This window comes from Periophthalmus magnuspinnatus, chromosome 9 (genome assembly GCF_009829125.3).
Source record: "Periophthalmus magnuspinnatus isolate fPerMag1 chromosome 9, fPerMag1.2.pri, whole genome shotgun sequence".
Lineage (NCBI taxonomy): Eukaryota > Metazoa > Chordata > Actinopteri > Gobiiformes > Gobiidae > Periophthalmus > Periophthalmus magnuspinnatus.
In genome coordinates, this window is record NC_047134.1 from 16934248 (window position 1) to 16958937 (window position 24690).

General features: G+C 40.7%; 1 protein-coding gene across 7 annotated transcripts in view; it reads right to left on the bottom strand.

The window, feature by feature from the left end:
- cabin1 (calcineurin binding protein 1) overlaps positions 1-24566 on the bottom strand; it is a 31490-nt gene extending 6924 nt beyond the window's left edge. For 3 of the 7 annotated variants that reach the window (XM_055224420.1, XM_055224419.1, XM_055224418.1), the window contains exons 1-33: positions 24362-24509; positions 23953-24007; positions 23740-23832; positions 23552-23665; positions 23321-23455; positions 23067-23247; positions 22848-22977; positions 22621-22770; positions 22248-22558; positions 22010-22169; positions 21801-21931; positions 21506-21723; positions 20880-20952; positions 20574-20761; positions 20326-20463; positions 19779-19967; positions 19428-19670; positions 18957-19110; positions 18769-18899; positions 18492-18650; positions 16754-16960; positions 16511-16656; positions 16165-16426; positions 15689-15859; positions 14927-15016; positions 14652-14812; positions 13587-13798; positions 11556-11735; positions 8826-9223; positions 7388-7501; positions 2766-2929; positions 2573-2669; positions 1846-2496 (exon numbers count right to left, since the gene is read on the bottom strand). In XM_055224420.1, the coding sequence (XP_055080395.1) occupies positions 1846-2496; positions 2573-2669; positions 2766-2929; positions 7388-7501; positions 8826-9223; positions 11556-11735; positions 13587-13798; positions 14652-14812; positions 14927-15016; positions 15689-15859; positions 16165-16426; positions 16511-16656; positions 16754-16960; positions 18492-18650; positions 18769-18899; positions 18957-19110; positions 19428-19670; positions 19779-19967; positions 20326-20463; positions 20574-20761; positions 20880-20952; positions 21506-21723; positions 21801-21931; positions 22010-22169; positions 22248-22558; positions 22621-22770; positions 22848-22977; positions 23067-23247; positions 23321-23455; positions 23552-23665; positions 23740-23832; positions 23953-23955 (5754 nt within the window). In that variant the 5' untranslated portion in view covers positions 23956-24007; positions 24362-24509. Of the gene's footprint in view, positions 1-1845; positions 2497-2572; positions 2670-2765; positions 2930-7387; positions 7502-8825; positions 9224-11555; positions 11736-13586; positions 13799-14651; positions 14813-14926; positions 15017-15688; positions 15860-16164; positions 16427-16510; positions 16657-16753; positions 16961-18491; positions 18651-18768; positions 18900-18956; positions 19111-19427; positions 19671-19778; positions 19968-20325; positions 20464-20573; positions 20762-20879; positions 20953-21505; positions 21724-21800; positions 21932-22009; positions 22170-22247; positions 22559-22620; positions 22771-22847; positions 22978-23066; positions 23248-23320; positions 23456-23551; positions 23666-23739; positions 23833-23952; positions 24008-24361 lie in introns of all 7 variants that reach the window. The other 4 variants (XM_055224423.1, XM_055224417.1, XM_055224421.1 and 1 more) reach the window with 4 other exon arrangements.
- Positions 24567-24690: the final 124 nt, after the last annotated feature.

A 24690-nucleotide genomic window follows, 5' to 3' on the forward strand; every position in this document is an offset into this window, starting at 1 on the left:
ACAAAAAAAACATTCAGCTAGGAAGTAAAAGGTCCAACTCCTGTCCAGCTCTTTATCAAATCTGGCCAATTCTGACAGATGATGCTCCGGGAAATCCGGAGTAAAGCGGTCATATGTACATTGTGTGGGAGTATACATTAAACTAATCTTGTTCGCACAGCTGTTCACTATCGTGGCATGTTGAGCACAATAGTTCAAAGACTGCACCACAATCACATGCAAAGTAGTACAGATGAAAAATGTACATTTATCTATAACATACTAGCTAATGACCAATATTAAATAAGCTGAACCTTTGTGCCTTTTAAAAGGGCACAATTATGGTTTTGGTATATTTGTCATTTTAAAGAGCTTCAAAGGGAAGGTGTGAAGGGGAACGATTGTAAACAAACCAACAACTGCATGCATATTTTGGTAAAGATTAAGACATTTCAAAAATCACTGCATTTCATTTTGTGAGCTTTCCACTGTACAAGTCCTAAACTGCATCTTAGATGGCAAACCAAAAGAAGGCATACCAACCAGAGGGATATTATTAAGCGCATGTACAAAGGGATTTCAATTGTGCGGGAATTCATTATTCATCAGGCAAACCCTGTTTATTATTCCATTAGCATAAATGCAGGGCTAATGCAAACACATAACATGGCTGAGATGGATAAATTGTAAACTACCAAACTCCTGAGCATAGCAGTACAGGATCAGCTCACCAGGAGAATCCCTGGTGTTTTAATAACATGAGCCACTTGATGACAGGAAACACACTGTAGCAGCTCCTGGTTTCTACTCTCTTTAATGGATACATCAGTGAAAATCCGCAACCCCTCATCATTAAAAACACAATAGCATGACAATGTGCACGGTCAACATTGATCTGGAGCTCAATATAGCTTCATAAGTTGTTGGCAGCTCTGCACCACTGATATTAATGCTACTGAGGGCTTGAAGATTTCACTTTCATTTTTTGCTGCAAAAAGACAAATCAACAATGAAGTTACAGAAAAGCTTAGTACATAAAAGTGACATCACTTCATGTCAAAAGGTTTTGTCTATGGTTCAAACTGAAAGCACGACTAAGAAATATATTGCCTAGTTTTGGAGGGAAAGTACCTACTTTCAAGAGGGTGTCATGTTACTAATTCTGTTAAAAGGGACATTTCCAAATGTATTTTAAGAGCTGACTTGCTTTGTAGAAGGACAGGTTTGCTTACGTTATCCCATTTAAAGCAGATACAGTGGTTTATGTTCTAAAAATAACCTGCAATAGGTGAAATCTGTGAAGTAGCCAGCTTTATTTTTTACAGTTATTATATATGTTAAGTAAACCCCACACCACATACTTTATACACTTTTTTCAGACAGGCATTAGCATTTTCTCACATTTCTCTCTAGTTTAAAAACTCTCAAAGTGTATATTATATCCCCCTTCCTCTACGATCGCTTTAAATGTGTTGTTCACGTATGCCTCTGCTCCAGCGGTATCCAGCGGTTTCTGAAATTTGTCGGTGCAGAATGTTTCATCGACATTGAAGTGCTGTATGGTTGCAAGTTTTCTCCCCAAAAAACCTAGAGTCACACTGCGAGCGAACATTTATGTAAATTTGACTGAACGCATTCTGTACTGTACAGGAGACACGGCACGGAGGAGATTGATTGACAATGGTCTACAGTCCCTTAGCCAATCAGGATGTAGACAACTATCATGTAAAAAAAAAAAAAAAAAGCATGCAAAATTGCACAAAAAAAAAAAAAAAAAAAGGTGAAAAGGCGAAAAAGGTGAAAGGTGAACCGCGATATAGTGAGGAACCACTGTAGTTAGGTGTGGTGTTTGTTTCATGGCCTTACCTGTTTCATAAGCATGTATGTTTCAGACATGATCTTTTCTATGCTTCCCAGGTCATAGGTCATGACCTTCTGGCCTTGCTGCCACACTCTGTAAGCATTGAGTAGAAGGGTTTTTCCAGACTCCACGTCCTCTATGAGTTTCCTCTTGCGGTTGGGCCTGTGTGAGCCCATCTGGTCTGGGGCAGTTGTGGCTTTGAGAGCAGAGGCCTGGACCTGCTGTTGTCTGGAGCTGATGCTGAGCTCCTCTAGAGACAACTCTGGAGCACGGTTGTCATTGCCTTTCTGCTGAGGTGTTGCTGTGCTCAGACTAATGTCTGCTTCAGTCTTATTGCCCTGAGAGTCTGTGGCAGTGGAAGTCCTTCTCCAGAGACCAGAATCCAGATCCATGGGCTCCTCAGGGGCACGTCTCTGAATCTCATTTCCAACACCTTCCACCTTTCCTGGGTCGCCATCAGTCTTACTCCTTGTATCAGAGGCCTGAGATGCTTCCCGAGGCCCACCGTCAGGGGCTGGGGTGCATACCCCTTCTGTAAGTCCGGCCTTCTTGGGCAGGCCATGTTTACTGTCCTCTGAACTGGCCTTGTTGGATGACTCAGTCGTGGTCATCTCCCCCATGGAGGGGGCAGCCGCTTTGGGAAGCTGCTCTGAAACCTGAGAGAAAACAGAAGCTGTCAAACATGAGGCGTATACATACCAGACAATTACAGCAGTGTGTGCACTTCCTCACCCCTGAGAGACTGTTCAGATTGTCCTCCAACACTTTAACCGTTAGGAAAAACGCTCTCTTGGCCAAGACCTGGCGATCAACATCCCGTAAAAACTTCCTACAAGAAAAGCCATATACAGACAATGAGATGAAGCTATTAGAAAGAACACTCATAATCTCTTGGTTACAAAAAAGTAAAAGCAACATTTCTTACTTTCCCTGATCAGGGGTCCTCTGCAACATGAAGGAGACTTTGAGCAGAGTGTCGTGATCTTTTAGCTGATACAGCACTTCCAGCAAGAGGACAATGGATCGGTTCATATGAGATGCAAAACTTCCAGGACGGTCTATCTCATCGACTGGAATACGCCAGATGCCCTGAAGATAGAAAAACACCCTAAACATTTGCATGCCAAAACATTTACTGATTCAGACTAGCATTGTTTCTATGGTGAGATTTTAAATTGTCCCTCATTTTGGTTCCTTGTAGGATATTATTAGATGCACCTGTTGACTGGACTGAAAGCATTGTAGGTAGCTAATGATTTAATAAGAATTAAAAATATGGTATTCAAAGAAGAAGGGGATGGTACGGGCTGCAAAGGAAATGGGAGGAGGAGGGGAGTAAGGGATGGGGTGTCTTCTCTCTGGGCACACGATAGGCAGCCTCATTAGAGCTCAGTTCAGTTCAGGCAAAGCAACAGACCACAAGGCTGGCTGCCAACAAACGCATCCACACTGAAAGCATGAAGCCGTTTTGATGTAGAAGCCACCTTTTCCTGTTAGATGTGTGCTCCAGCTCTAGCCAGGCCTAGCACTGTACTCAGAAGAGACTGTTGGGAATGCAGGTGGTGGGCAAGACTTGGAGCAGTCATGAAGAGGCACAAGCTACACTTACAGCAAAAAATCTGCATCAGGCTAGAGCAATTAAAGCAGTGTAGCACACTTGTGTCAAAAACATAGGCGATATCAGAGCTTAAGCTGATCAAAACACAGTGTGTGATAAACTTTTGCCATACTATTTGAATCATTGAGGCCAGTGCTGCCTGATGTGAATAATAATCCAAAAAATGTCATGACTACAAAATGTATGATGCAATCGGCCAGGGATAGCCGCGGTTTGAACTATTGGATGCACAGATTACCAAAAGCCTCTAACAGGAGCAGGACGAGTACGGTGAGGGGGTGGGCTTGCTCACTTATAAAAAACATCCCTAATGGAGGAGAGTTGGTCTTCATCAGAGAATCATCCAAACACAGCAAATCAGTAGGGGAAGCAGAGCCATGGCTTTATACAGATTACACCACAGCACAGCTAAAGCAGATTTAAGACTGGAACTGCTACAAATTAAGCATATTGCGCTTTTGACAGAACAATACCAGCCAGAACACCCTTAAATGAGTAGTCAACACTGTCAGTACCTTAATAACAACATTCACCTGGAGAATGAACAGAGTAATGGTCAAAGTAATTCAACAAGGAGATGGGAACAGTCAAAACTACATCACATGTAGCAAATTAGATTATAGTATTTGCACAATTAATTTAAACCTACATAAAAGGTTGTGAAAATAATCAAAGGTGTCTATAAAATAACTATCTAAAAAGAAAAGTAAAGAAAAGTTAGTTCATATTACTAAAGAAAAACCTAAACCAGCACAGTATCAGATTAACAGATTAGTTCAGTTATTGCTTTCAAAAAATATTCGTGTCAGATAAAGATAAAGTTGGTCCATCAACTGCTTAGTGTGTTACAGTGTAACAATTCTATATAGCACAAAAATCACAAGTTTAAATCAAAGGGAGGAGGACTCACCATCACCAAACGAAGCTACCACGATGCCTATTCGACAGTACTTTTGGAGAGTTTCCTGCTGGCCGTAGTGGCCCCAGTAGCCCTGGTAGTGCCTCCGCCCAGAGAGAGCCTCACGCTCACAGAGCACGGGGCGTGTTGCATTTGGGTGTTTGGGCAGCGAGCACGGCAGCAGAGGAAGAGAGGGAACCACAGCTCCACACAGCAGAAAACCCCGAGAGAAGGGCCACTGCCTCGGAAAGGGGAGAGTCAGCGCAGCAGTCAGCCGTGCCTATGAGCTCAAAGTGCCACTGACAGACAGGCTGAGCCGCTCCTCTGCTGCGTTCAGACCCTGCCATCTCAAAACAAAACACCCACGCACTACAGCTCGCTTTCCCCTGACCCAAGAGTTCTTCCCCCTCCTCCCTTCCTTCTCTCACTATACACAGCCAACAGCCAATCCCTGCTGCCCTTTGCCAGCCTATCACAGCCAAGTAGCCAAACTCCCGCCTATTTGTGCACGCCCACACAACACACACAAACATGAGGAGAGTAATGAGGAAACTGAGCAGTGCAGCACACAAGAGATGAGTAGAGCGTAGAAGGAACCAGGGGGAGGGGCAGAGCATGAGCCCGAAGACAGAGCAACAGGAAAAGAACTGGCTCAACAAATGAATATGTAGGTACAGATGAACAAGGCACTGAACCACAAGCCATACAAAATACAGTAGAGCAATATCTACACCCACAACAGCTCTCACCTGATAGTGTTCCTCACTTCCAACCCTGGCTGTGTGTCTACAGCTGGTCAACATAAACATACTAGGCAAGTGCACATTGCGCTGCTTGATTCCTGGTCAGCACCGGCAAAACCAAAGGATCACTTAAACACAGCGCTTTAGAAGTAATTCAAAACCAAACTGACCGATGCACTGAGGCAGCAAACTGAACCACTTCCACGCAAATCAGCAACTTCTTCAAAACATTCTCATTGGGCCAACACTCCGCCCACTTTGAAAGGACCTTCTAAGAGGTGCTCCACCTACAATGGCACAACAAGATTTGAGTCATACATCACACCTAAAGAAAGCACAGATTATAAGAACACTACTTTAAAACTTGAGAAACCCAACAACAAAACCTTTGAAAGAGTCAAATACGGTAGCTTACAAGGGCGGTGGTAATTAAATGTTTTGTGATAACATCCATGGCACAGAGCTTTGTATCTCTTGCTTCGAAGAAAGAACATTGTGTGGGTGGAAGAATATGTAAGCAAGGGTATGTGTGTGGTGCAGGGAGGTGAGGGATGAGGACATAGGGACGCCTCACAATCAGTTCAGCTTGGAGACAATCATTACAGAGGGATTTTATATTTCAAATCCAGCCGCAAAGCCTAGAGGTTGCACCAAGAGTAAGAAAGGTGCCAGAATGATTCTGAAATTTGATAAAAGCAGAACAGTTTCTGACACAAGAGCAAAAGGGAGAAAACAATTATGCCAATAAGCTGGATTTGCTACAGATCACATAATACAACTGCTGCAAGAAGTCCAAGCCTGTGTCAACTAATAGGGGGCGTGGGACAAACTATTCACAATATCTATGCCCTCATTATACATCTGACCCAAACTGTACTCCTCTACTCCATAACTATACGCAGAACTGCTAGGACAGCATCTTCATATCTAAGTGTAAAGTTGATTCACTCAGAAAACTCCAGCTAACTCGTTCAACATCATTCATTCTCCTTTCTGCAATTGCAAAAAATACATATAATATCTATTCAATTTTTTAATAAAAATGTTGGTCAACTAAAACATCATCAACCAGCTAATTGACTAAAGGCCAATAGCTCTTCCTCCCAAGCCTAGACAAATTAAGTTTTGTGTAGAATTTTGCTGTATGTTGGTGTATAGTTATTGTCCAGTAGGTAAAGGAGCATAGTCACTTGACTTAACATGCTGCAGCAAGATTGTCAATCTCAAAGACAGCTGTCATCATAAAAAACTTGGATCTTTTACTATGAGAAACTCAAGCGTTGTTTTAAAAGGTACTTTCTACAATGCTTTGGAATCAGGGCTGGGTTTGTGCGAACAGTAAAGCTCCAACAGTTGGTATGCCGAAGCAGGAGCAGGTTTAAATCCAGAAGGGGCTCTGCTAGAACCCAGTGGGAGCCTGGAGCTACAGAGCGCTCCTCCAGCTCAGTGCTGGCTCACATCACCAATACAGTCTGTTAGCACAAGTGCTCTATAGATCCAGCTATTAGCAGTGTACAAATTAAGACGAGCTAAACAAACTCCAGACTGTTTTAATCACAGCAATTAATGTGGTAACCTAGGCATTTAAGAGCTTCACAAATGACTTGAACCAAAAGAAATGCTTTTGATACTAGTCCCAAGCTTCAATACATGAAAAGGGTTATGTAGGGAAGTAGGGAAAACCTTTCCTAAATCAATATGGAAATCATTAGAACACAGTAATGTCAGAGAAAAGCCCAAATGGAAGAGGTAAATAAGAAGGTAAAGATAAAAGGGATCACCAAACTACGTTAATTTCAAATGGAAAGACACTAGACATAGGTGACTGGCTGCAATGATTCCATGAAGAAATAAACTTAAAAAGAGTAATTTTTTAGCAAACTAATAATTAAAAGCAATGGTAATTAAGAAGGTGAACAAACCACCTGCATGTACAGTATTCTCGTCAAAACTAGCACATCATAATCCAAATTTAGGGCTCAATATTTGAGTTCCAGTGAATTCAGTGTGGTGTGAATAATCATAGTATGCCAATCAATCCACTTCAACAAGCTTGCAGACAATTTATTAGTCACAAATTTCAGACGCACTTCAGTGCTTCTCATACTCAGGCAACAGCATCTGGCACTTTTTGTGAGTCGAAGTCGAGAGATAAAATGTTATTACTCATCCACTATCACGCATGTGAATCAGTCCCTATGAACATAGTGTAAGTAGATTTTCATATAAAGGCAGGCACATGTGGTGACTTGCGTAGTGAGATGCTTACATAATAACCCCTGACTTACATTAAACAGGTTAGTCTTGTTTCGTTCACAGAAAAGTCCTTGTGCAGGCATGTGCTTCAGCTGTTGCCATGGGACACTGCTTCCTAGCAACACATCTCGGGCCCACTGTAGGTTCTGTGAGAGAAATAAATAAATATATGATAAAAAAAAAACAACATACATTTGGTTTGTTCATTTTAATTAAACAAAAAAACAAGTAGCTGAATATGTTTTCAATGCACAAAAAATTTTTTTTATGGGTGTACATATCATTGTACATATCATTTTTGTAATTAACTTGTAATTTGTAATAGACATAAATAATTTGCCCTCTCTAAGTCTTCCTAAAATTTACACCATAGAGTCATTAAAACACCATGGTAAAAAACACTGACACAGTGTATGTATGCAAGAAATCGGAAAGAGTCATCTAAAAGCATGACAATATAATAGCTCCTTCATAAACAATATTTTTTCCCCAATTTGTCCTGCCAGCAGTTCTAAATCAATCTTGGATTTTACACTTCTAGCATTATGTTGTGATGAAAAGAATTAAGTGAGTGGATGTGGGCATCTAAAGTATGACTCATCACTTTCCCTGTCTTACATTTTAATTGTATGAAAATGTCTTTTAAAAACGATTCTGGTATATGTTTAAAGATTGCACCTGTTGCTTTTACACACAAAATATTTACTTTAAATACTGTAAGTACCGGTAACTGTTTTATACGCAGCAGAGTGCACCCAACAATTACTAAGTAAAATGTAAATTAGCGTTTAAGAAGCTAAAAGGCTGCCTTAAATTGCTTAACAAAGTGGGTGCTAACAGAAGGATGCTACTGCAGTGAAGCCCTACACAGCCTCCTTGTGCCAAACTGGCTGAGAGAGTGCTGTGCTCCCACCCACGCACACCTCTGCCCACAGAGCTCCACAGCCTGCTTCAGCAACTTCTATCGCTGCAGCGCAAACCCAAGCTAACGCCATAATCTACACATTTTAATTAGGCCTGTCATGATAATTACTATATCAACTTATGGTTCAATAAATTAAAGATGGAATGATACTTTTGGGCCTCAATATTTAGTGTGCATGTTTTTTCTTTGTATTACAGAGGAACTTTAAAAAAATATTTTGTATTTCTATGACTCATTATAAACACAAAGTTACTAGGTTAGGTTTTTCATTTTTCATTCTATTTATTAATTGCAGCTGAAGATTAATCTTTTTTTAATATTGTACATTTAGAAAAGGGTTTAATAACGTTATCTTGCTTCACTGCTTTTGTGTGAGTGGCATAAAGTTGTCTCAATATTATCATATATATTTCTTATATCATATCATATATTTCCTTCAGCAATATATCGCCCTTCAAAATTTGATATCCTGGCTGGCCTAATTGTACCAAGCAGTCATATACAAGATTGTATCATTTTATACAGTATGTGTCACCATGACTAACCTGGTGTGTCTTGCTGTTACTGTAGAAAAATGCCAAGCGATATAAACTTTTGTAATGTTGAGGGAATCGGCCAAGGCATAGGAACAGAGCCCTGACGCACATCTCCACCAGCATTTTCTTCTGCTCAGCTGGTTCAGTGGGCAGAGCCTTGGGTACCTCCATCACTTCGGGAGGGGGCTCGGGCTTCTTCTTGCTCTCACTCACAGGGGTCTGAGGGGCGGCCTGTTGGGAGGGAGGTGGCTTCGGAGGGGTGGCTGGAATGGGCAGAGCAGGAAGAGGGCAAACGTCCACAGGAACCTTGGGGGCTGAGGTGTCAGGAAGAGTCACCACCTCCACCACCTCCACTTCCTGGATCATCTTCTCTTCCACAAGGACACAGGCATTGTCACTGTTCAAAGCTGAAAGTACAATTTAAAGGTAGAGCGACAAAAGACCCTTTATAATGACAGAAAATAAGACATGTAAGTTCTGACGGATTATTGTTTATGTAGCATATTTTATTTTCAGGTGATGAAAATGGTAAGTGTGGATGGTGTTCTGTATACTTTGAAACTTTCCTTTCAAAATAAGGACATCAAATGTATTCTTTATTTTTTTTTCTTGTAGCTGAGCAGTATATTGAAATATTAAAAGTAACTCTTATGATAAAAAAAACCTCATCAATAAAGAATTGGGATGCTAGATATACATTCAAAAAGTGGAGAAAAACATTGGACCACAGCAAACTGTTTCAGCACAGTGCCTTTAAAGCCACACATATACATACATATATACAGTTACAGAGGCTAAGTACCATCTGAAAGTCTCCTAGAAGACTTCAGAAGTGGTGTTGGAGGTAGGGATTGCTGCAGCATTGAAAGCAATCCCTACCTCAAACACCACAGAAACCACTGAGCTGATATATACTTCAGCAGCAGTGATCCTAGAGATGCTTGGCTATAAGAGCAACCATGGGAGCCGTGGGAAACAATACCCACCATGGAAACAATGGTTAGAGGCTAGAATCAACGCAGCACGGAGAGAAGTGACCCAACTGTCAGAGGCCAAGAGAGGTGCAATGAAAAAACAGGTACCCAAAAGGTATAGCCAGATGCCCATACCTGAAGCACTGGAAACTGCCAAACAAAGGCTCCAAGCCTTGGCCAGCCACCTGAAGAGGTACAAACAAGATAATGAAGCCAGACAAATAAACTGTCTGTTTGCAACACAGCCTGCGAAAGTGTATGCTCAATGGCAGGGTAATAACACCAGAGCAAACCCACCAAGGCTGGAAACCAAACAGTATGGGAAAGGCATATGGGAGAAGGAGGCATCACATAACAACGATGCACAGTGAATGGTGGCTTTGAGAGAAGACCACAGCAACCTCCCTGAACAGAATCCAGTCACCCTCACAGTGTCAGACATCCAGGAAAGAGTCTCAGGACCTGACATGATCCACACCTAGTGGCTAAAGAAACTCACTGCTCTCCATGAGTGTCTGGCAGCACAAATGAACCAGCTGCTAAGGGATGGGACTGACCCTGAATGGCTAACTGAAGGGTGTATGACCCTGAAGGATCCCTCTATTAGGGCTGCACTATTAATTGTAATAATGGGTACAGTCCCATCCAACTATCGGCCAATAACCTGTCTCTACACAACATGCAAGCTCATGTCAGGCATCATCGCACCTAAGATAAGCGGGCATATGGATCAATACATGAGTACAGCACAGAAGGGCATTGGCAAAGAAGAAGTGCAGAGGAAGAGGTGCTGGAGGTATCACCATGGGAGGACAAGCTCCTGCATGGGATGCACCACCGGAACATAACTGAAGAGGCTGATATCAAAAAATCCTACCAATGGCTTGAGAGAGCTGGTCTGAAGGACAGCACAGAAGCACTCATACTGAGACAATCCAACACATAACTGCAGGGTGTAAGACCAACCATAATATGCATAACCAAGTGGTGGGCATAGTGTGCAGAAACATATGTGCAGAGTATGGACTGGAGACCCCAAGGTCAAGGTGGAAAACACTTCCAAAGGTAGTGGAGAATGATTGAGCCAAGATCCTGTGGAACTTCCAGATACAGACTGACAGAATGGTGATGGCATACCAACCGGACATTGTGGTGGTGGATAAAGAACAGAGCAAAGCCGTTGTGGTGGACATTGCAGTACGAAGTGATGGGAACATCAGGAAAAAGGAAGATGAGAAACTAGAGAAATGCCAGGGGCTGGAGCTGGAGAAGGCCTGGAAGGTGAAGGTATCAGTGGTGCCAGTGGTCATCGAAGCACTCGGGGCAGTGACCCCTGAGTGGCTACAGTAAATCACAGGAAAAAAACATCAGACATCTCAGTCCAGAAAAGTGCAGTATTAGGAACAGCAAAGACTCAAGCTCCCAGGCCTTTAGTAGAGGACCAAGCGTGTAAAAAGGGATGAGACCATCCGCAGATGCTGAGGATGAGATTTTTATATTATATTATATATACATATAAGTGTGTGTATGTATGTGCCTTATATAATGTTGTCCATTGTGAAAAATAAAATTGAATATATATCTCAGCACTAATTAAGCTGTTTAAATGAGGCTAGACAAGAGCTGAAGTTGGTTAGCTGTGCAATGTTTGAGGCAGGAGCATGGGACTAAAAGCCCAAAAAGGTGGTCAAAAATATTTGGAAATGTATAATACTTTCAACATTTAAAAAAAAATAAAAAATCCAAGTCTGATAATGGCACCTACTTGTTTCGTCCGATGTTGGCTGCCCTTCCTTCACTGGTGTAGTGCTCTCAGAAGAGGTGGAGCTGGCTTTCCCGGGGGCAGGTCTGTGACTGCTGTCCTGAGAGCTGGTGGGGTCCGTGAATGCATCCTGGGTGGAGTTTGAGTCAGACAGCAGCACCAACTCACTGTCCTGACTGCGTTCTACACAATTCAAACAATAAGATCATGCTGCCAGTTGTCTACCAGTCAATAAATACACATAGATATAAATATTCTTAAATAATAATTACATTTCTATCAGTTAAAAACTTGTAATCATTGTGTAAATGATCATTCCTTGTAAACATTTTCAATAAGATGAGATAAAATTGTCACATAATAAATGGAGAATATCTGTAATAGAAGCAAAAAAAAAACTGAAGCCAAATAAGTTGCTCTCATAAATCCTTATTAGTGCACCACTGATGACACATTCATACTCTTTCTTTAAAAGACACCATTTTGTACCTTGTCAAAACCATGCCACCAACAATTCTGTTAATTGCCACCGTTTGCAGACTTAGCAAAAGCAGAACAAGGACAACAAGTTTTGAAGACTGTGGAATGCACAAACATGTAAGTTGACAAAGTCATCCTAGTTTTAGAAATTGGGGTAGTGAGTGGTGGGATTAAAGGACCAGTACCATTTTTAGAAGCCAGCCACACTGCAGACCTGAACAGGCAGTAATCATGGTCAAACTCTGGGGAGGCTGTTGAAGATATGGTGAGCATGTTTTATCATCCAGTATTTTTACAGTCAACAATGATTGTGTTTAAAAGCTAAACATGATACCACTCCCAAGAGAACCTGATTTGGACAAGTCCCTTTTTATAGCTGTAACAATAATGTTTCTGTATGCATTATTGCATATTGATTATAACTACTGGACTGTATAAACTTTGATCAGTACAGCCAAATAAGTAGATGTGTGCGAATCAGGTCCTTAAATAGTCATCTGATCACCATGTGCGCCTTTGAGAACTCACCAAAAGAACACCTGGATGCATGGATGTGCACATAAAGCTACAGTACAAGTTTATTTCAGCCTGTGTGCCAAGTATGACCCAGCTAAATCACCAGTGACATGGTATTCTGAAACTAATTGAAGATAATTACGTATTATATCCAATTAGAGGGGAAACACTTTCTTAGGAAGTTCATAGGTTAGACAGCCTCAAAAGGATTGAATATGTTTCGAAAGCAATGATAGAATGTTCCCCAGTAGTGTCAACCATTCATCCCATTATAACCACATGCATAAATGGCAAAGCAGGTGGTAAAAGCAAGCAGGCACAGAGGTAGCAGGCAGGTAGGTAGGAAGGAATCTGGACAGGGTGACCACAGGCAATATGGGCAATATGACGGCATTATTTGCACAGCTAAGTGTGACAAGGAGAAGACGTTCCACTGATCATTATAGTGCACTACACGAACCAGTTTGTATCTGAAATGAAAGAAGACCAAACTCCTACACTAGAAATTCTTCCTGTTGAGCAAATCATATAACAGGTAATAATTACATTATTGGATATTTTTTAAATGTACGACAGGGATCACTAATTCGAAATCACCGTAAATACAATATAGTGCATAGATTCCCCATGAGGCGTAAAATTATATTACTCAGACAAAAACAAAGTATTTTTTTTTGATAAACTGAAAAGAAAGCATGACACCTAGTATGCGGTGATTAATGTCTTTCTTTAGAGTAGATACACAAAAGCCCTTGGAAAACACTTCCACTTGTACAGGTTTTGAAACAGCGCAGGTTTTCTAGCTTGTGTGAATGACTTAGCACTATCTAAAATAAAGGGGTGAAATAATTCCTGGCCATATTGCCCATTTCACCACATCCCAATCACCCAGTTCAAATGGGGGATTATTGTAACTGAAACCAAAGCCATTAAGCATGGTGATTAGCGTTCTGTGCGCCCCCCGAAGGCCATGTGTCCCAGTGCGGACAGAGCATAGGGCCCAAACCCCAGAGACAGTGTCTAGGCCTGGGACTGTACCATCGGCCTGCTGCTCCTCATGCCGCTGTTGCTGCCACTGCTGCCGTCGGAGTGTTTTGCGTTTGGCGTAATCGTGGTCAGACGGCGTGGCCACATAAGGAGGGGATGTCAGACCTGGGGTGGCTGCCGATGGGAGAGACGAGCTTAGCACATTTCCTATGCAAACCGAGGAGTTAGTGAAATCCTCATCTGCGATGGAGGCAGTCTTCTCCCTAGAAAAAATATATATTTATATTCCAAGTAAATCACCACTATAATGCATTGGGCATCATTCTGTTCAGAGTGCATATTGTAAACACCTCCATAGCATCAACATTTGATAGAAGATTGAAATATGACCTGATAAATCAATCCAATGCATTCAGAACCTGTTTGTAGAGGTCTAAAATATGGATACAAACTGTTTCTATAAAGACAGGGTATTGTTCTTGTGCAAGGAATATTCTAAAAGCAACCTTTACAATGTGATACTTACGCCAACTAAATTGCGACTTCGATTCAATTACAATTAATAGTGCAGCCCTAATAGAGTAATAAAGCAAATCCATATTTTCATTTGCAGTTTGTAGAAGCTCTTTATGTGACCTTATTAACAATGAAACAATAATAAATGTAACTATTTTAATTATTTTTGTTCAAACAAACCTTAAAGTCATGTTAGCATGTGGCCAAATTTGTCAAAGCTTGATCTATCACAGAAGCTAAGAAAGGCTAGATCTGGTTAGTACTTGGATGGGAGACCACTGGGAAAATCATGTGCTACAGCGTGGGCACCACTGGCGATGTGTTCTTAGGCAAGGCACTTTTGCCCCTTCACCCATTGCCTAGTATGAATGTGGCGTGTGTGTGTGTGTGTGACTGTTGGTGGTGGTCAGAGGGGCCAATGACACAGATTGGAACCCTTGCTTCAGTCAGTCTTCCACGGGGGCAACAGTAGTTTACCACCACCGAGTGGAGTGAATAAAAAATGCGCTGTAAAGCATCTTTAACTGTCCAAAAAAGTTCTATATACATTTGATGCATTATTAGCACATTACTGTTAAATACATCCATAAAATGGTTTACTTTTCATTAGATCTCGGCACACTGGGCACACTCTTCTCTTCTCCCTTTGCAAATGGTCCCGTAGCGGCCTCCACTAACAAACTGAATAAGAGCTCATGATCCAGATCAGAGCCACCACTCTCCAGAAGTTTTAGGATTGTTGCACTGAGTCGGAAATGTAGCTGTGAAAAAGAATATAAATTGATCAAAATCTTCATCTTTACATACAACTATAGCATTTTCTAGAACAATTATACATTTTTTTTAATTTATGAATGAATGAATAGATAGTTTACCTCTAGGGCCTCCATAGCCAAGTCAGGAGGATTGTGGTAGTGGATTTTCCGTGGGTATCTGGCAGCTTCTTCATGTAAATAGTTTGCAGACTATAAAATAAGACCGATGATAATGACCCGTATGTAATATAATATTTGGAAAGATATAGCACCCAAGGTGTCAGCGCCTCACGACCCGTCTCACAAGTATCCTCTCCTTCCACTGACCGCCATGACTATTCCATACATTATTTACACACAAAACTTGTTTAATGAATGATTAATCATTGTGCGCTGGATAATTACCTAAAAGCACATGGGCAGGTCCAATTCAGCATACAGTGATCTAACATCTTGGGTAAAATAAAAATCTATACCCATATAGGATAAATAGTGTTTTATTTATTACAAAGTAGTCCGATGTAAAAGTAATATTACTTAATTACTCAAAGAAAGGAGAGCTCTGTTTTCTAGTTCCTAGACTAAAGCTTGATTGGTATATGGAACTGTAGTTCAAGGATTTCCAAAACTAATGCAGTTCCTATTATAATAATAACAATAAGAGAAACGACAGTTAAACATATTCTTTGTTCCTTTACTGACCCCTAGTGATTGGATCTGGACAATGTAACAGATTCAACAACTATGACTTTTGGCCATCATTGGCTTACTAAAAAATACAGTTATAAATATTATTTAAGTTGGAATAATTTTATCAAACATCTGCACAACTTTACAGTGTAAGGTGTATTTACATGACAAAATGTTTACATGTCCATTTACCTTTTTATAAAGCTGCAAATAGTCCACTGGAGGCTGCTTGCGTTTTTCTGCGATCTTTCCAAGCATGTAGTGAATAAGCCACTCTTCCTCATCACTGTCACCCTCACAACGGGAAGCCCCCTGGAAACACTGCAGCGCAGTCTCCAACATGGAGTCTCTCCGCTCCTCCATCTGAGCAGCACACATGCGGGACATTCATGAGTAATTTAGCTCACAGTGGCGAATCATCAGACCGATAAACAAGCAACAAACTACAAGTGAGAGATGACATAGTGCTAGGTGCCATATGTGCATGGTCAGTTTTGGATCAGTAGAGATATATTAGCTAGTATGAACTCCTTGAACAGAGTAGAGTTAACAATGCAGATCCCAACAAGAGTGGAATATTCACATTTTTAGAGTAATGCTAAGCTTCCAATGCTAGTCCATCAATATATGTAATGTCAGTGATAACCTTAAGTAAATAAATGAGTCACCTGTTTGACAACTTCCGAGGGAAGCTCATTGCGCCACTGTTTGAGCTGTCGAGAGGCAAAGGAGTGGAGAGCGTACGAGATGGTCCCATACTCAATCCACAGAGACAGGTTGGAGCTGTCGATCTCAAGGGCTCTCTTAAAGCAGTTAAGTACCGCCTGTGAGTGCTTCCATATGGGCACATCACTTTTCAATTCATTGGAGTTGAGTTTTTCCTGAATACGGCTGGCCCTAGCTAAAGCCATACCCGCCCAAGAATCAAACCTGAAAGAAGAATTAATATTATTGTCATCTGTAATAAAATGAGAAATATAGAGAATTAATCGCATTGAGGACAATCTGAATAACCTGTTTGGGCAAACGCAGATGTCATGCATGTAGAACTTGATGGCTTTAGACTGCTCCTTGTTTTTGAAATGATAATCTGCAAGCAGGTAATACATTTCATTGATGATTGGAGGTGCTGGAGGAGTACCCTCTGGGAAACCAGGGATCTTAAAAGAATAAAACAAAATGTAAATAGTAAAAACAACAGCAAACATTTAAGACTTAAATCATATAAAAATAAACAAAAAATATCCAGCCACTGACCTTCTCATTATTGCCTTCAATGTACGCTGCTACCTCCTCCATATTCAGTGTTAGCGTGTCACTGATAGGGGCAATACCAGAAAACCTCCTGAGAAGATTGGCTAGGTCTGCAGACACTGTACTTGCCTTATAACTGTCAAACTCAGGCAATGACTTTGGTTTAAAATACTGGAACATGGACAGGGCATCACACCACATTAACTCAACCTGCAATTAAAAAAAAATAAATAAATCAATATCCCCCCCATAAATACATAAGCTGCTTCACATTTATCTATATATACATAGAGTACATACAGTGGGGCAAAAAAGTATTTCGTCAGCTGCCAATTGTGCAAATTCTCCCACTTAAAAAGATGAGAGGCCTGTAATTTTCATCATAGGTACACTTCAACAATGAGAGACAGAATGGGTGGAAAGAATCCAGGAAATCACATTGTAGGATTTTTAATGAATTAATTGGTAAATTCCTCAGTAAAATAAGTATTTGGTCACCTACAAACAAGCAGGATTTGTGGCTCTCACAGACCTGTAACCTCTTCTTTAAGAGGCTCCTCTGTCCTCCACTCGTTATCTGTATAAAAGACACCTGTCCACAATCTCAAACAGTCAGACTCCAAACTCCACTAGGGCCAAGACCAAAGCTGGAACCAAAGAAACAAAGGCTACCATCAGTAACACTACGCTGCCAGGGACTGAAATCCTGCAGTGCCAGACGTGTCCCCCTGCTTAAGCCAGTACATGTCCAGGCCCATCCGAAGTTTGCTAGAGAGCATCTGGATGATCCAGAAGAGGACTGGGAGAATGTCATATGGTCAGATGAAACTAAAATAGACCTTTTTGGTAAAAACTCAACTTGTCGTGGTTAGAGGAGAAAGAATGCCGAGTTGCATCCAAAGAACACCATACCTACTGTGAAGCATAGGGATGGAAACATCATGCTCTGGGGCTGTTTTTTTGCAAAGGAACCAGAACAACTGATACATGTAAAGGAAAGAATGAATGGGGCCATGTATCGTGAGATTTTGAGTGAAAACCTCCTTCCATCAGCAAGGGCATTGCAGATGAAACGTGGCTGGGTCTTTCAGCATGACAATGACAGGCAACGAAGGAGTGGGTTCATAAGAAGCATTTCAAGGTCCTGGAGTGGCCTAGCCAATCTCCAGATCTCAACCCCATAGAAAAATCTTTGGAGGGAGTTGAAAGTCCAGTCCAAGTTGTCTAGTGCCCAAAACATCACTGCTCTAGAGGAGATCTACATGGAGGAATGGGCCACACTACCAGCAACAGTGTGTGAAAACCTTGTGGAGACTTACAGAAAACATTTGACCTCTGTCATCGCCAACAAAGGGTATATAACAAAGTATTGAGATGAACTTTTGTTATTGGCCAAATACTTATTTTCCACCATAATTTGCAAATTATATACAAATCAGATCAGTGATTTTCTTTCTCATTTTGTCTTTCATAGTTGATGTGTACCTATGATGAAATTTACAGGCCTCTCTCATCTTTTTAAGTGGAAGAACTTGCACAATAGTTGGCTGACTAAATACTTTTTTTGTCCCACTGTATATGTACACAAGTACGGCATATGGACAGACAACATTGATAAGACCCCTGGTGGACAGAATATTACATTACAAAAACACAGATTATGTAAATGTAAAGAGAATATGTTATTTAACAACATAACAACTGAACAACATAACAAGTATGACATGAATAAGCACATTACCTGTGGACTAGAGTGGTCCTCAAGGTAGCGTGCTTTGCTCTTTTTACTGGGGTAGGCATACAGGCAGAAAAAGCATTGTTCTAAAGCAACCTCCAATTCTTCTCTGTAGGGATGTGCTTCACTTTGGCAAGCAGCAAATTCTTTTTCCAAAACACCAACCTACATCAAAATGAAAGTTTTCAAACATTTTTGCCTCATCTTGTGTAATGCTGAGGCATCCTTTCAACAAATGCCTTAGGTAATGTAGCATCTGCAGACATGTGCAACATTAACTTACAAAAAATTTGAGGAGTGCACCATTAGAATTGCAACACATTGAGCGGCGGCCAAGATACTCATGGGCGGTATTGAGAAGCATCAAGGAGGAGGGCAGCATGGGAGTGTCTGAGTCATCTGTAAGAGACCTGACTGGGTTACACAAGCATCACGACATGAGCACTAAGAGAAAACAACTAGTGAACAAACCTTCTTCATCCCCCATAGACATGTGCTGTCTAAGCATGCAATCAAAAGCAGCTTCTTCGTGTTTGATAATGCGATACAAGATTATCCACGGCAGGACTGAGAAGAAAAATGGCTCCTTGGGGTCATCAGAAATGGCCATGCTGAGATCAATCAGCTGAAAAGAAAATAACAGAGATCGGATCTAGACCTTAAATTAAATGCTAGCTAGTTTGACAATTTTTTCAGAAACAATTTAAATTTAGACAGATGGGCAAGGGCAGCTTCTACAGTACTTCGTCGCCAGTGTTCCCTGTCTACAATGATTATAAGTGGAGCAAGGAAGGAACAGTGGTGTCCCAACAAAAGGTGATGCACATGGTGAATAAATGCTGGCTTCTGCCATTTACACAGTTATTTTAGCTCAGTTAAGGTTTACATTATGTAAATAGTAGAATTGTACCATTTTATCAAGTATATTTTTAGTAACTTTACCTGAATGAGATTGTTAGCCAGTCGAGCCATACTTGAGAAGCGGGGGACATTTTTAAGAAGCTCTGTGTCTTTGTTGAAACAGAGCTCTATGCCATCCAGCAGCTTCCCAATTGTGTTGACCCACTCTTCTTTACTGGGATTAGACGTGGGTGATGCAGATGCTAGCTGTTGTAGGGACTCATTAAGGGAGAGCTCACTGTACTCCAAACACTGCTGGTAGTCCTTCATCCGCAATAATGAGTTCTGAAACAAAAAACAGACAAGCAATGTCACACCAAACACCTTTTACATCATATATCAAAATGTCCTAAATGTCCTGATTACAGTTCAGTGTTAGATAGCAAAGCCAACCTGTAAAAGCATTAGCTGAGCAGGTCGTTCTGGTGCAGAGCTCACAAACTCTAGGGGCTTGCTTCTGTTGCCATAATTAAGTGTGGGCTGCAACAAGAGCACGACAGATGCATACTCTGCAGATTCAAAGAGACGCTGGATCTCCTCGAGAGACTGACAGCGCTCCAAGGACTTCAGCCTCTTGTCAATCTGTTAAAGGAGTAGGAAAATGTGTCACTTATTTGATTTCATTATACTGAAATCTCACCATGTGATACATGCTATCAACCAATATGCTGCTTTCCCACAAAAGACACATTTTAAAATAAATGACCTAATAGAAAATCCATTTGTTGAACAAATGGGCACAATCCTTTCGTCGTACTTCAGTAGATAAACTGAATTTACTTGATACAGTAATACTACTATGTAAAACTATAGGTTTAGAAGATTTAATTTGTTAGTTCTCTGAAATAGTTATTTTCCTGTGCCCATCTCAATTACACAATATTGGCATACACATGAAAATAACATGAAATAGCCAACCATAGCCCCACCATAGCCCCACCTCCTCCACAGAGATTGTTGCATCCACACGTAGATTTGGCAGGGTGATAGTGTCATATTTTCCTTCTGAAGTCTTTGGTTTAGACTGCAGCCAGCTAAGGCACTCCTCGTAACTCTCCGAAGCCAACTCCATGTCTCCCTGATGAGAAACCACAAGACTTTAAAAGGTGACATCAGCTGAATCGACTATGATAAGAAAAAACCTGCCCAAGACTCCATGAATAAAGAAAAAAGATTACCAGTCCGTACCTGCAGGGCCAAGTAACGTGCCTTGAGCCAGTAGACACGCACCATAATATGAATCCAGTCATCTTCAAAGAGGTCCTTTTGGGATGAACCTAGAGCCAGGATGAACAAATCCCCCTGATATTGCTGTCCAGGGGAATCAGAGTCAGCAGCTTCACCGCTACCACCAATACCGCTTCTTCTTGGTGAAACTATCAAAAAAAAAAAAAATTATAATATTACACAGCTATACTTCATCAATGCAATACTGTGGATACTACTACGTATAATTATTTTAAATAATTAAATAACAAATAAGCATTAACCCACCATTTTTCCCCTTACTATGTAACCAGTGCTCCAGCTGAAGCTCCATACATGCCAAGCAGATAGTTAACATTTCCTGCAAATACAAGTCAAAACGATATGACTATCTTCTAAGAACACACACACAAAAAATCCTGCCAAATTTTAATTTGTCAGTGAAAAGACATTTCCTGAGCCATGTATAAAATTGTGCGGCTCTCTTTCACATCACATTAACTACAAATGCAAAGCTGGTAGGTACCAGTAGAGCTGAGGAATACATCAAATATTGATTATGGATAATAGTGTGAATGTGTTTTTTTAAAATATGACACATTTTTAATGATGGTATATTATTTATAATATTACAATTAAAAAATGGTACAAAAAGAGCTGAATAAAATAAAAATGTAAGTGGTAATCTTTAAAACAAGGTTAAAAAGTGATATTTCTGCATATTTGTGGGTAATTTTACAGTCCTTTCACAGTCCTGACACTGATAGTCTTAACTAGGCATTTAAAAACATTTTAGCACATTTCATTTGGATTGCAAAAATATCATCTGATAATCACTATCGTGATAAAAAAAATTACAGATATATTAGAGAATATATCGGTATAAAAAAAATAAATTCACAAAGAGTGTGTACCCTGATGTGTTGGTTACTGCAGTCCCGGAGCAGGGGGTTGGGGAGACCCGTGCTGTGCTTCCTCCAGGTCTGGTACACCTCCAGTACCACTGTAGTCAAACCACGAGGCCAGTTCTCCAAGAACCTCTGACCAACAGCTTTGAGATAACGCATTAACAGATCAAGAATACCTCCATTGGTCATGCTGTTCAGCAGGAAGTTATGAACATCCTGTTTTTCTATGGAAGAAAAATGCAATGTGTAAATGTGTTGCACATAGTTATGGTCAATACTACCTGGGTGACATCCTGCATACCAGATTCCATGTATTCGATAGTGTCCACCTGCACGCACCCACTCTGGATTTGCTGTAGATCTTCCTTTCCATTGCACTGTGCATCAAGATTACTCAAACTCTCATCATCGTCTGGGTCAAACTTCTTCAGTCTGAGTGGAACCAACCAAATCATTAATACATTATAGATATTCACACTAGGTTATGTGTTTGTGTGTCTGTGTAAGTACCTGGATGGTAGATATTTGAAAAGTAGTTCCTGGAAATCTATTTTCTCTTCCTTTTTGCATTTAGTGTTTCGGACACGGGCCGAGCGCCTCTTTGCTGTGTCTACATTTTCGTCAGTTGTGCGCTTTCTTTTTTGTGGCTTCTTTACTTCCATTATTGAGGCTGTGGAAACATTGTAAGATGATCTTTTAAGAACATGTGTAAATGTGTACAAGAACATTTAGGCTACTTCAAACTCACCAACAGATGGTGCTGCAGTGGAGGCCACCTCAACAGTGGTGAGAGTGGAAATGATGGGAGGTTGAGAGCTCGTTTGTGGCATCATTACTGGTTCAGAAAAGGTAAGGGGTGGCAGAGAAGAGCTTGGGCTACTACTGAGAGCAGTGGTTTGGCTGGTGCTCACTGGACTTTTAGGCTGAGGCAGATTTTCAAGAAAGTTGGGATCACGGTACTCAGACAAGTCAATTCTTCTTCCTAGACTGGGTCTAGGTGGTTCACACGTCGTCTGATGTCTGTACATTGCTAAAAGGTTTTCACCCACATGCTTCCAGCTAAACAACAAAAAGAAAGTAAATATTTTATCTAATTTAAAATATGACACTATTAAACTTACGAGAGACAGCGAATAGGTTGAATCAGGAAAAGATCTGCTGTTGGTTCATGGTATGAGAGAACCCGCCTTCGTCTCCGTAACTCCAAGGCTTCTTCTAGAATAGATTTACGCTCCTCAATCTCCACTTCAACATAGTGAATAGACATGTCACTGCAAAGAGGGAAAATACATCTTCATTTAGAAGATCCATGTAATAAAATAACAGCATAGTATATGATATCCTTCACCATTTCTTGAACATCTGAGTGGTATCTCTTCTCAGACTGGGCTGTTCCTCAAAGATCTTCTCCTTCAGCACTAGAGCTTTAGTGTAACAGTGATCTTTCTCAAGTGCTTTGGCAATAAAGTACAAACAACCTGAAAAGACAACATACGATAAATGTAGTTACATACATGACCACAGCAGCAAAATGTGGAAATTATTTACATTCAAACATTTAACATACATGTGTAATCACAGAGTGTGTATAATATTGTAATAAGATTATCCAGACAGGGCCAATGGTCTGGGTTACAGTGTAATCCCTCTTCAAAAGCATGGCGGGCCAAAGGAATACGAACAAGGCGCACAGCCACCAGCCCAATCTTATACCACATGTTCACATCAGTGGAGTCCAGCATCACTGCCTAAAAAACAGGTAACACGTTACTGACACTCAGTGGTAAGCACATTATTGTTAAACAAATTGTTCTTTGTTACCTCCAAATAGAAGTCCATGGCTGTCTCAAGATCATCCTTCAAGGCGGCCATACTTGCCAAGTTTTTGAAAGTTGAATACTTCAGCATAAGACCAGGATGTTTGAGAGCCACTCTTTGATCCTCTGCAGGTATTGCCTTAAAACATAAGCTCAAGTCATAATTGTATATAATATGCATGACTCATTCAATATTACTGACACTTTAGCTATTCAGTGTGCTGTCAATAGTTACCTCTTTAAGCAATGGAGTTTTAAGAAGCTCATGATAAGCTTTAGCTGACTCCTCAAACTTGTCATGTTTTTGCAGATCTAAAGCCTTATGATATAAGGCAAAGGCTTCAGCTTCCTGTGAAATAAGTCAATTTATAGACCTTTATAAATCAACTGACTTTATACATTTCCTTGCAATATTGTTTGTACCTGAGCTTCTTTGGTCTGACTCTTTGAACTTTTCAAAGGGTCTTGAGACTCATCTGCCGCCGACAGAGAAGCATTCAGTGCTGCTATACGAATCTGGACATAACAACATGCATGCATGCATTAATAACCATACTGTCAATCGAACATGTAATGCACTTGCTGTTAAAAATAATATAACATAATGTGATAAAGGAACTTATCACGTGTTCTTACCATTTTGATCAGTTAGGTAGCTGTTAGTCCCTTGGCTATTTATCAAGGATGATTTCTGGAAGAACACAATGCAACAAAATAAACCTACGTCATGTAACATCCCTTACAAACAGACAGGTCGTCTCCCATGAGATGAGATGACCCACACGTTTGAAGAAATGGGCAAATCTGCAGCTAGCGGTCAATCATCAAAAGGTAGAAAACAGTCGTGAATGGAGTGCTTTAAAATGATAACCTAACAATGTCAGCAACGTTAAAAAACAGTCGTTAAGCTGTGTACATGATGACAGCGCAAAATAACGCCTGCACAGTCGCACAGTACTTTTTGTTAACGTTAGGCAACATAGCATTTTATCTGAGCTAGCCGCAATGTGAGGATGTACAAAGATATGCTACAGGACCTACCTACCATTCATTGCCGATTTTGCAGCAGTGATAACATTTCAATCCACAAATGCAGCAAGCGTGAAAGCAGCAAAAATCAAGCCTAGCAAACATAACTTCGCAACTTCACATTTTCATCATATTCCTTTGTTGTTTGTAATACTGGCTGCTGAGCCACTTTACGTCACGACGTGACACTTTGCAACGCGCCAAGTAACAAACTGCGCCCTGATTGGTCAAACAGTTAAGGGCATTTCTATCTGTCCTATCACATGAGCAAGTGTAAGAAACCGCTTTGTCAAAGATGGTTAAAGATGCTCCAAATATATAGTGCATTGTTTGGATGCACTTTTT